Below are 11777 nucleotides of genomic sequence, written 5' to 3' on the forward strand. Positions count from 1 at the left end.
GAAAAAGAAAAAGGGACAAAAAAGGGTGAATAAACCACTATAAGCTTAGTCCCCCCACCCCCCAAAAAAAGAAAAAAGAAAAAAAAGGTTTGGGGAAAAGGCTCTGGGAGCCTAAGGTGTATATTATATCTTTATATATTCACTATTTTAATTGTTGGACGAAAGAATCCTAACTTGCTGGCCCAGGAAACACCAATGTATAAGACCAATGAAGAGGATACGCCAGCATCTTCAATGCCCTAGCGTGAGGGCAGCATCATCTTTTCACTCGTCATGTCTCTAGATGTTTCTTGCGCTAGTAGGACATGATTTTTTTTTTCTTTTAATTGTTTTAAGGAAAAAGAAACAATGATCTAAAAAAACAATGTAAGAGGGTGTAATGTATTTGTTTGCTCAAAGAACCCTCTCCCACAAACTTACTATGAGACAAGGATGAATACCCAGAAGATCAAAACAACAGAAAATAATCCTTGAAATGTGACACAAATTCTATATATGAGATGATTGAAATCATGCTTCTTTGAACAAAACTCAAATCTAGACAATTTGATGAGGAAACACTAATCTTTGGACCTCTAATTCCATGCTAGCTAAGTACATCTCCATAGAATATGAATCATAAATGAAGTCTTCTAGCTAACTAGCCCTCTTCACTGTCCTATTCAGGACCACAGCTGACAAGTGACAACAACAACGGTGAATGTGAGTGGTGGCTTTGCTATATATGATGAAAGGACAGGCATGTCTTGAGAGGGGGGAGGAGGGAGAGGGGAGAGGGGAGAGACTATTGAAGATGATGACTGATGTGTCTGTTAATGCATGTGAATAGTGAAAATCTCACACCCACACACACACACTCTCTTTTCCATTTCTAAGTCCAACACGTCTCTCTTACGGTTTGGACCATCTAGACGATTGTTGGACAAGAAAGCATCAATTATTCCTTTGGGAAGGCTTTGGGAAGGAGTGAAGGACCATTTGAACCCTAGTCGATGTAGATGTTCAATCCAATAGTTCGAGTAATCTTGAAATAGAGAACAACTGATGTATTTTTGATAATGGATTTGATTATTAATAGACTTACACATAATAAAATAGACTTTACACATATTAAAACGAGTTAACTTAAGCATATATTCACTAAATAAACCACTTCCCTTATAGAGTTTTAACTAATCAAGTCCATCATTCAACATCCATCGATCCATTAATTCATACATGTAGAACAATTAGATGTTAACCCACATATGATGAAAACATTACATGATGTTTCTTTATGGTTTTACAGACGGACCAAATCTATCTAGAATGAGCTATGATTCTAGCACCCTATAATCATAATCATAGTTTTAGGAATCAGGATCATATTGGGTTGACTATGGCCAATACTAATACTTGAATTTCAGTGGTACAAAACAGGAGAAGGCAAAATGGTCCAAAAACACCCTATATTGGTATTTCGAGGGACAAAACGATTTAATCCACCCTACGCAATTGGTTCATATAGATATCAATGATGATTGATACCGATACGATGCACTAAAACCCTGAACATAATCTCAAGTAGAAGGAGAGTGTTTGTTCATGATCTTTGAGAGAAGTGTCTCCATAAGCTATGATTTTTTTTTTTTTTTTGATAAAATCCTTAGAAGTGACTAGCTTGTCTTCATGACCATGTTATTACCATGATATAACATGGGATGCCGAGCTAAGGCCGAGATACAGGTTTTCATAATAGTGCTGATTTTTTTTTGTCTTACTACTCTGCTGATGGCAATGCCGAATGTGGAATAGTATTTCATCACTAAAATCAGAGATTTAGTTTTTTTTCTGTTTGAGGTTGTTCTCCTTCTCTGCTGATGACAATGCTGAAGTGGATTAGGGGTTCAATGGATTATTACTATTTCTTTGTAAATGTATTCTTTCTCCTATTATAATACAATATACTTACTTACTCTTAGCAAAGAAAAAAAAAATTAGCACATGGTTTGAACATTTTAAAGCATCTCACTCACCATGCAAAGAAGTATGTATGGAACTTTTCCACTTCAAGTTCAATCTTTTTAGCACTTTGAATTTTATTTTATTTTTATTTATTTTTGTAAGAATTTATTAGCTTTATCTGACTCATGGATCTAGCTTGATTGGACTAAACCTTTAGAAGAGTAGAAGTTGACCAAGGACAACTTGTGCACAAAATTCAAATCCACACTAATAAAAGTTGCCATAAGCCACACAAAGAGAGAGAGAGAGAGAGAGAGAGAGAGAGAGAGAGAGAGAGAGGGGCTATATATATACACCTTGCCTACACTGCAATATTCTTTGGGCGGTGGTAGACACTGAGTCTCACCTAAAATTCAATAATTCAAGATGTGAACCGAAGAGAGGAGTGGATAAACTCAAGGTCTAACAATCTAACCCCTTGTGGGCCCCACGCATATGGAAACATATATACATAAGAGCTGAGAATAATCTGATATCACATGCATTCTCTACGATGTTCACATGATTGTAATTCCAAATGCATGTTAATTAGTTCCAAAGCATGCAAAAGTGCCATTTCCACCCCCCAAACTCCCCCTTGTCCTCACACTTGTATGTATTTATATATATATATATATATATGAGAGAGAGAGAGAGAGAGAGAGAGAGAGAGAGAGAGAGAGAGAGAGACTCACAATTGACCCTTGTTTGGGCATGCAAAGCTGTAAACTTAATTAAAGAGACCAAATCACTTTCCATGCTTTTCTCCTCCAAATTCTGATATCTCCAACCCACCCAATATCACATTGTACACCCCTAAAATTTCCAGCCAGGTATTCAAAACATGGATTTGAGACCCAGATTGAATTTTGGCCTATTGGAATTGGCTTTAAAATCAGTATATTCTTGGCATCTAGGATTTTTTTCTGTATAAGGTTCGAATCAGATTAAGATCGATCAATCTCAATTCTTGAAACTGTGGACCCAGCTTTCTATCCAATTTCCATCAAATCTTCTTCTAATCATGTTCAATGTAGTGGGAATATGAGATAATCCACAAAATACCACTTAGGGATTCAAACCAGAAGTTTAAGTTATTAGGTGAACATATCTCAATAATATATGAAGAAATCCAATGTCTCGAATATGTGATATATTATACCTCTACAACTCTCAACATCTTGACAAATTGTGATCCTTCTAGATAATTTTTTTTTTTAATGATTTCTATGGGACATAATCACATGAATAATGGCATTTTGAACACATTATATATACTACATGATTGCATCCCCCCTTTTGGTTCTTTTGTTCCCCTCCAAGTCTAGGGTTTAGACCGTCAATCTTGTGTTTATTTTGGTAAATTCCTTCTTTATTGCTCTCATTGGTTTTTTTTATTGTTTCCCTTTTCTTTCTCAACAACATCATCCTCGTGAATCTTGTGTCACCGTGTATACTGATTTAAAGTAGAGGGAAAATTTTGATAAAAAAGGTAGAGAGAAAATATGAGAGGGATAGACATGTCTGCTGATCATATGTCACATGTTAATGAATAATACCAATAGAGACATGGGATGGAACATCATATAGGAGAAGCAAGGGATCATTCCAAAAAGGAAAGATAGAGATAAAACACAATACCCATCAAGGATTTAAGGGATGGTATGGGTATTGGTATCGGTCGATCCCATCTGGATCGAATTGGATCAGTAGTTATTGATTGATTTTTCCCCTACTTTTTATAAAAAGTATTAATTTTTTACTATTTTTTCCCTACCTTCTATAAAAATGTATTAATTTTTTACTATTTTACCCTTGAACCGATTCAGGTAACTAATCCAGATCGGTCAGGGATTGGGGATCGATCTTAGCCAATACCGATCCAATACGATCGATAACAAACCGACACTTGAAACCATGATACCCATTGACGTGCAACATGCAAGCAACGGGACTAACCTTTTTCAGAAAAATATTTATGAGAAAGTTGGCTTGGAGGAAGCGATGTCTCGTGATCAAACATTTGCCGTTGCACCTAACTTCTTGAGACCATCGTACGAGAATTTCCATCTCGGACTGATCTAGTCCAGTGTAAGCAGCATCACAATGACTCCAGGGAGCTAGTTGAGTCAAAGATCTGGACACTTTAGGTATCAAAACAAAAATTAAATAAATAAATAATTACTTGAATGACAAACATGCCCCTATGTTTTTCTGAAATCTTCAAGAACTATCCTTACATGGTTTCGTTCACATTGCACGTGATCCGAGGGTTAGGAGTTAGGACAGGCCCCTTTTCTTGGGTAAAGAGCCGAGCATAGCAATACCGGTGAGTCAGTGACCGAGAAGAGGGTATTTCAGTCATTCTATAATTAACGGCGTCTTCTTTCGCGTTAGAAGAAAGCAGAAGCGTACACAGCTTAGGACTTAGGAGTACGTAGGCGACGTGTTTGAAAGAAAGTGACAATGAGTGGAAATTTGAATCAAAATCAAGTAAAGTGGAAAGCCTAGAGAGGCCCACACACATGCAGACAAAGCCACTAGATTAGCTCTCGTCCTCGTCCGCCAGCGATGTCTCACCTTCTCAACTCAAATCCTTCATTATTTTTATCTTGCTTCACGGGCACTTGACTATTCTATTAGTCTTTCACCCAAAAAAAAAAAAGACTATACTATTAGTCTTCTCAACTCATCCTTTTTTCTCTTTAAATATATTATTGAGGGAAGCCAAAGATTCGCATGCCCATCCATATATGTAGTTTTTTTTTTTTTTTTTTTTTTAGCACACCTTCTCATAAAAAGTGACGGCCCCACATAAATTCATATTTTGATTATGTGGGTCTCATTTGAAGTGGATATTTGATACCAAATTGTTCAATTTCTTATTAGTGTAGTATCTAGATTCTTCCTTATGGTGTCATTATAAGGAACCCTCTCCTTATTGGGTGAAGGGTTTCTCATGACGAACGTATATGAAATCTAGGTTACAAATCATAAATAGGGGTTTATGAGAAGCTATATAAAAGAAAAATCGCATAGGGATAACATGCAAATCTTTTCCATATGATCGGAATAAGAGAGAGAATGCCAGTATGAATCCTATCATCTATAATTTATTTATTTATTATTATTTTTTTTTATCAAATGTCCCTTTTCTATTATGTGAGAAGGGTATGGAGAAAACTGTATAAGGGCAATGTAGCAAATTTTTTTCCTTATTTATATCATGGCAGATTGAATGAAGCTGAAGTTTTGTAGAAAGATAAATATCAAGGTTCCTATTCACATGTTAAGTTTTAACTCACATAAAGAAATTAAATAGAAATATAAAGCTTTGAATTCGGAGAAAATGAAAAAGAGACCATTAATAATATAAGAAAAAAAAAATTTACTCATAATTTTTACATATGACCAATTTAGATCATTCTCTATTTATTCTATGGATAAAATTGCCACATAATTCCGATCTAATGAAAATTTTACCTTTCTATGGTTGATTGTAATTCTTTTTGAAGAGATTTGGAAGGGTAGGGAGGGGGCAAGAGCCACTAAAAGTAGAACTCCATTTCTGGCTTAGAAATCTGATAGACATAAAGTATTGGATTATGTGGTGGCTACCTCTAGGCTTATTGTCCTAATTCGCAAACCAATCAATTATAATCACCAACCCATCAAATGGTCGGCTACATTAGTGAGTGATAGATTAAACCAGAAAAAAAAAAAAAAAAAAAAGCTCGAACATAGTTCCAAAAACCAATCGAAGCATAAATTGTTTTAGCGGTCAATTTTGAATTGATTTGGTTCAATCAGTTCTTTGAAAAATTAACATTCTGATCAAATCAACTCAACTCAACTTAGTTATATCCCAACTAAATGGGATCATTTAGATGAATCTTTTTCTTTGATCAGTTTTATTCAAGTTGTATTTGTTTCTAGTCTTAAGTTATGCATGTCTTTTTTCATCACTTCTAGAGTCATTTTAGTCTATCGTTAGTAGCTCTTTTGACTACTTCAATTTGAATCAAATCACCAAAGGCCTATTTGGGAGAGCTAGTTATTGTTGCGCTCAGATTCTGCGTAATAAGCAGAAGCTAAGAACCGGTCCTCCCCACATTTAAGGGATTCTTCAAATTACAAGTTAAAGATTTCAAATAAAACAATTCTATCAGATTATGTTTGGAATATACGGAAAGAAAATAAAGGAAATTTTTTGAAAAAGAAAAGAGAAAGATACATAAACTCATCATTATTTTTGTCTTATTATTTTTTTCTCTCTCTATCCATTTCTTGTATTCCAAACATAGCCTTAGGGAACACATTTTTAGTTGGAAAGTTGGATCCTAAAGAGTCCCCAGAAGCAAAAGGTGGAGAAGCTCCTCCGAAAATGCATTGTGGCCTACAATTTTTCTCTAAACTGGTTCGAAGATGGAAATAAGTTCAATTGAGACACATTTAGCAATCACATGTTTTACCATCTTCTAGCACTGGAAGGGAGTATTATTATCTTTTTATCGTATATTATCACATATCGAATCCAAGCTCAAAGGATATGATGTTCCTTTTTAATTCCTAATTATTGGATTCTTGTACTAAATGTAGACAATACGTTTAGGAGTGGACTCTGGGAAGAGTGAATGTTATCACTAACTCTCACCCCATATTGTTGAAGATCCAAATACCATCTCCGATCCAATCATATCCGACAAATGAAGAAGTTCTCTTTTCCCCATAGGTTAAGAGAAACTGGGTATACATTAAAAATAAGATTGAAATAAGCCCCCAGAAAGATAAATTACTGCTATTTGTAACCCTTATTTCAATGGATTCATTTGAATAGATTTTGTTTATATGTTCCAATTCAATTTCATACCATAGTTAGAAAACCATATTTTGTCTCAAGCATGTCACCTGAATCGGGTAAAAAACATGAAACTTGGTTTAAGAATTGACCAAATCAAGTTTGAATTAGTTAGAGTTTTCATTGTTGGTGCTTTTGCTCGAGTCATGTGAAACTCACCAAGTTCATTTTTTTTTATTGGGCCTTATATTACTCATCAAGTTTGACCATTCACAACTAAACAAAATCCTAGAATCTTTGTTCATTGTCTTCAATATTAGCCACCTCTTTTTCAATGTGAAGCAACCATACCTTCAGTGCCCCCCCCCCCCTTCCTTGGAGAAGGCAAAGAATGAAGATATTAAAAAAAAAAAGATTTGTCTTGACCAGATTTGACTCACTCGAGTCGCCAGGTTTTGAAGTAAAAAACTTGTTTGTTCAACTATGTTTAATACATGAACAAATCCCACTTAAAACAGTACACAAATGATCGGAATGTGCTTTATGCGTCAAACATGCATTTTAATGTCTCGTAGAGTCAGAAATTTAAAGATTACATATCTTTGTCATAAAGGCCAATATCTCATAAGTCTCTAAGAATTAATGTCTTTGTGTGATATAGATAATCTTTAAATTAACCTTGAATGAACTATAAAAATCACTATTTTTTATAATAAAAAATAAAATGATCCCTATGGCATCAACTGTTACAATGGTTAAGGACCATTAAGTCATTTTGATAAAATTTAATTATATTTTTCCAGTTTTATATTTTTTTTCTTCTTACTTGATGGAATAACTTCCTATGATTTACCAAGAAAATACATCGTTCTATATTGTGGAATGACCTAAAAGGGCTCATGTCATCCCATTCTTCATGTTAGGGTTTGTCATTTTTGAGTAACAATCAAGAGAGAGAGAGAGAGAGAGAGAGAGAAAGAGAGGGCAATACTTTAATACCAATCAAAGGCAGGGGCATATCCTTAGCTCATGTGACTTGTGACCTTATATATATATATACATAAAATACAAGGCCAAGGGAGATAATCCGGTTCTGATGTTGTTCTTGCAGCAGCAAGAGTTTCCTTCAACTCCTGAATTGAAGGAGAATTCCATGGTTTTTGTCTTCCTCTAGCAAGGCCAAATCCCAGCTTTTCTGCTAACCTACAAACAAACCCCCTAACCCCTTCTTTTGGAGAGCTACAACAACAAGAAATAACCAAAGCAAGGAAAGAAGGAACCTTTTTTTTTTTTTTTCTTGGTTTCCTCATAGAATTTGAGAAAAGAACAGAAGAAAGAGAGAGAAACAAAACTACAATAACAAGCTCAAATCACTCCTTTCCTTCCATGTCAAACATCACAGGTGATGCAGCTGGGAGCAGCTTCTCTTCTGGCAACACTAGAGATGAAGAACAACAACAACAACTGCTGCAGGATCTCTTCCATGGCTCCAACTCTGGACCTTCAACTACAACTAACAGCAATGGTTCCATCTCACCACCACCACAACAACAACAACAACCACTGGTCAAGAAGAAAAGGAATCTGCCAGGAACTCCAGGTAAATCCAACTACTCCTTGAACCTCAATTATTGCTTTCTTTTTCATGCTCAAATCTTTGATTGGTTTTGGAGATCTCTCCTATCTAAGTGGGCCATGACCCATGAAGGATTTTCTGTTTGGTTTTTGAAGTTTATCTCATATAATTGAGATGGAATATTATCTGGGTTGTTTCAGCTTTGCAGGAATTGAAACTTTACTGCTCAGTGTATATATATATTGATGGGGTTTGCATGTAATCCTAGACGTAGATGATTTCAAGGATCTGATTTGATTCAATTGAGGATAACCCTTTGGTTATGATATCTTGATTTCTAAAAATGGAGAATTTCTATAGAGATTTCTTTTCATCTTCTTCTTCTTTTCCATCTCCTTGGTTGTTGATGGGGTTCAATTATTGGTGGTGTAGATTACAATAATTGAAGAACTATGAGTAATTTCCATGCTTTATTGCTTTTTTAATTCTCTCTCATATCTTACTAATTTAGATTTAAATTTTCTTGTATTACCTAATTAAGCACATATTATGGATCAACAATGAGAATTGAGAATTGAAGTATTTAATTAAGACCCATTATATTAAGTAGTATTTAATTAAGGTTTGGAAACTTTAAATGATGAATAATAATACTAATTATCAAGCTTAATTATATGTGGGTGTAGATCCAAACGCAGAAGTCATTGCTCTATCTCCAAAGACACTGATGGCAACAAACAGGTTTGTGTGTGAGATATGCAACAAAGGGTTCCAAAGGGATCAAAACCTGCAACTACACAGAAGAGGCCATAATCTTCCATGGAAGCTTAAGCAAAGAACAGGTAATGAGATTAGAAAGAGGGTATACATATGCCCTGAGCCAAACTGTGTCCACCACAACCCGGTTCGAGCATTAGGTGACCTTACTGGAATCAAGAAGCATTTCTGCCGGAAGCATGGAGAGAAGAAATGGAAATGTGATAAGTGTTTGAAGAAATATGCAGTTCAATCAGATTGGAAAGCTCATTCAAAGACCTGTGGTACTAAGGAGTACAAATGTGATTGCGGAACCATATTCTCCAGGTCTATTACATGCACAGTACTCATAATTAATACATTTGTTTTCTTCTTTGTTGGATCCACTAGGGTTTTGATTATGTTCATTGAATGGGTAGTTCAGAGTCTTACAGTGACAAAGCCTCAAAGAGGATATCTCATACTCACATTTATTTTATTTTATTTTTCCATTTCTGGGTTAATTCATATTCTTGAAAATGGCATTGCTTTTGCTAAGTTTGAAACTCAAAAGTTCAAACTGGTAGGTGGAGGAACTCCTAGCTGTGTAAAGGGGTTGTAGGTTAATTAGTAGTGCTCTTCACTGCTTTCAGTGAAAGTTGAATGGTTCTCATTCAATCTCGGTATAATCCGATTCATGTGGTTGTGTGGTCAGTATGTGTCCATCGGACTAGTCAAGCCGAAGGCTTGAATACCCGTTGTTAGCAAAAAAAAAAAAAAAAAAAATTAACGTAGAACTAAACTCTATGTACATGTGGATACGATGAAAACCACTTTGATTCCATGTAAAATTTTCAACCTAACAGTTAAAACTGATAGGTAAAAGGATCCCAAGTATGGAAGGGGTAGTGGGTGTGAGAGTAAACTCCCAACAAAAACCTAAGATGCCCTTTGCATGTACTGGCACACAGTGGACAGCAAATTTGATTGAGGATTTCAAATTTTCAATTTGCCTTGAATTATTGTCACAACTTCCCAAACATGTTAAGATTGGTGAAAGTGGCCGACAAACTGATGAACTCTTTTACATCCTTTATGATACCTTTCATACTTTCAATCCTTGTCTACATCAAATCCTACTCTTAAAAAAGCAACCCAAGAAAAAAAAAAAAAAAAAAAAGTCCTCCATTCTTATTCTGTTCTTTAATTTCTTTGTTTTCTTCCATTAAAGATTTACTGTGCTACACTGCTACAGCTTTCTTTAGATTAACTTATATAAGCTGTTGCTTTACACTATCAATATTTAAAAAATTGTTCCCATAACCCATTTCTTGTCTTTTGTTGTGCATGCAGAAGAGATAGCTTCATCACCCACAGAGCTTTCTGTGATGCACTAACAGAAGAAAACAACAAAATAAGTCATGGTCTCACAACAACCTTTGTGGGGAATTTACAGGGCAAGGTTTCAGATCTTATGTCACCAATTGGAGTACCAGAGTTCAATCACCAGGAAGTCAAGAACCCACTTAAGTCCTTCCCAGTCCCAGAGGATCTCATGTCAGTGCAACTTAGGTCTCCTGGTATGTCAGGAAGCTTGTTCTCTAGCAGCCCATCAACTACCCTCTTTGGTGGTCCAAGATCAAATATCTCTTCTTCCTCCTCTTGTCTCCTTGGGTCTTCAGCCCACATATCTGCAACTGCATTGTTACAGAAAGCAGCTCAAATGGGTGCAACTACAAGTAATACCATTAACACCCCTATGATGCAAAAGACATTGGTTACTTCCATGGCAGGCCCTGATCAGCTCTCTGGAATGAATAATGGAGGATTCACCAACCACTTCTCTAGGGTGAATGATATTGGAATGTTCTCTGGAATGTTTATGGGTGGACCTGATCATCAAAATCATGGACTCTTGAAGAAGATAGAGAATGAGAATGGAAGAAATCTTGTAGGAGGATCAAGGTTTGGAGGGGATGATATGATGACTGTGGATTTCTTGGGGATTGGTGGATCAATATCAACAAATTTGAGTGAGAAACATCAAGGGATCCATCACTTTCAACAACAGATATCACATGAACAAGCAGAAATGGAGAAATCTTTGTGGGATATTTGACTCCTACATTCTTGTCTTTTATGAGCTTTCGTCCAATGATTTTGGTCATAGAAGAAGGGCTGAAAGAGTTGAGGAAGTACAGAGGGTCCTCCTGCCTTGGCCGCAGGGAAGACATGGATCAGTTTAGTTAATTAGTTTTTGTTTAGTAAATCATATTTGATTTTTGAAGAAACAGAAGGACACCACACCACAAAGATCTATTTTGAAGAGTAGGTGAGATACTTTCTTGGCTATTGATAGAAAACAATATTTTCAGTCTTTACATGCATATTTTGACTTTTTGTGGGGCCAGTTTTGACTTCTAAACAATAAGCCTAAACCTAGCGTTTGGGACTTGCACTAAAACCATTAAGAGACTATGTGGGGATTTTTTTTTTTTTTTTTTTTTTTTTTTTTTTTTTTTTTTTAACCTAAAGGTTATACAGTCCATCTACCCGCAAAGAGAATCCATGATTTAGAGCAAAATATCATATAAAGTATCTGAAATACCCTCAAACTCATGATTGTAGTTCATCAACTTTTAAACAATCATTGCACAATCAACCAATGATCCTTCAATCTAATTT

General features: G+C 35.5%; 1 protein-coding gene across 2 annotated transcripts; it reads left to right on the forward strand.

Annotated features, from left to right (window-relative positions):
• Positions 1 to 7814: 7814 nt before the first annotated feature.
• Positions 7815 to 11502, forward strand: LOC122056958 (zinc finger protein GAI-ASSOCIATED FACTOR 1-like). 2 transcript variants are annotated; one of them, XM_042618931.1, is made up of 3 exons: positions 7815 to 8381; positions 9044 to 9440; positions 10446 to 11502. In XM_042618931.1, the coding sequence occupies exons 1-3, from the start codon at positions 8168 to 8170 to the stop codon at positions 11209 to 11211; spliced, it is 1377 nt and encodes a 458-aa protein (XP_042474865.1). In that variant the 5' UTR covers positions 7815 to 8167; the 3' UTR covers positions 11212 to 11502. The 2 variants fall into 2 exon arrangements, with proteins under 2 accessions (XP_042474865.1, XP_042474866.1); XM_042618932.1 differs by lacking the exon at positions 7815 to 8381 and adding an exon at positions 8403 to 8813.
• Positions 11503 to 11777: the final 275 nt, after the last annotated feature.

The sequence above is a fragment of the Macadamia integrifolia genome, chromosome 12 (assembly GCF_013358625.1).
Source record: "Macadamia integrifolia cultivar HAES 741 chromosome 12, SCU_Mint_v3, whole genome shotgun sequence".
NCBI classification, from domain to species: Eukaryota; Viridiplantae; Streptophyta; class Magnoliopsida; order Proteales; family Proteaceae; genus Macadamia; species Macadamia integrifolia.

Bases quoted from the DNA above. Each gene is read 5' to 3' on its own strand.
- LOC122056958 (XM_042618931.1), top strand. From the start codon at position 8,168: ATGTCAAACATCACAGGTGATGCAGCTGGGAGCAGCTTCTCTTCTGGC. The intron at 8,382-9,043 runs GTAAATCCAACT...ATGTGGGTGTAG, and splicing joins GAATCTGCCAGGAACTCCAG to ATCCAAACGCAGAAGTCATT. The intron at 9,441-10,445 runs GTCTATTACATG...TTGTGCATGCAG, and splicing joins TGCGGAACCATATTCTCCAG to AAGAGATAGCTTCATCACCC.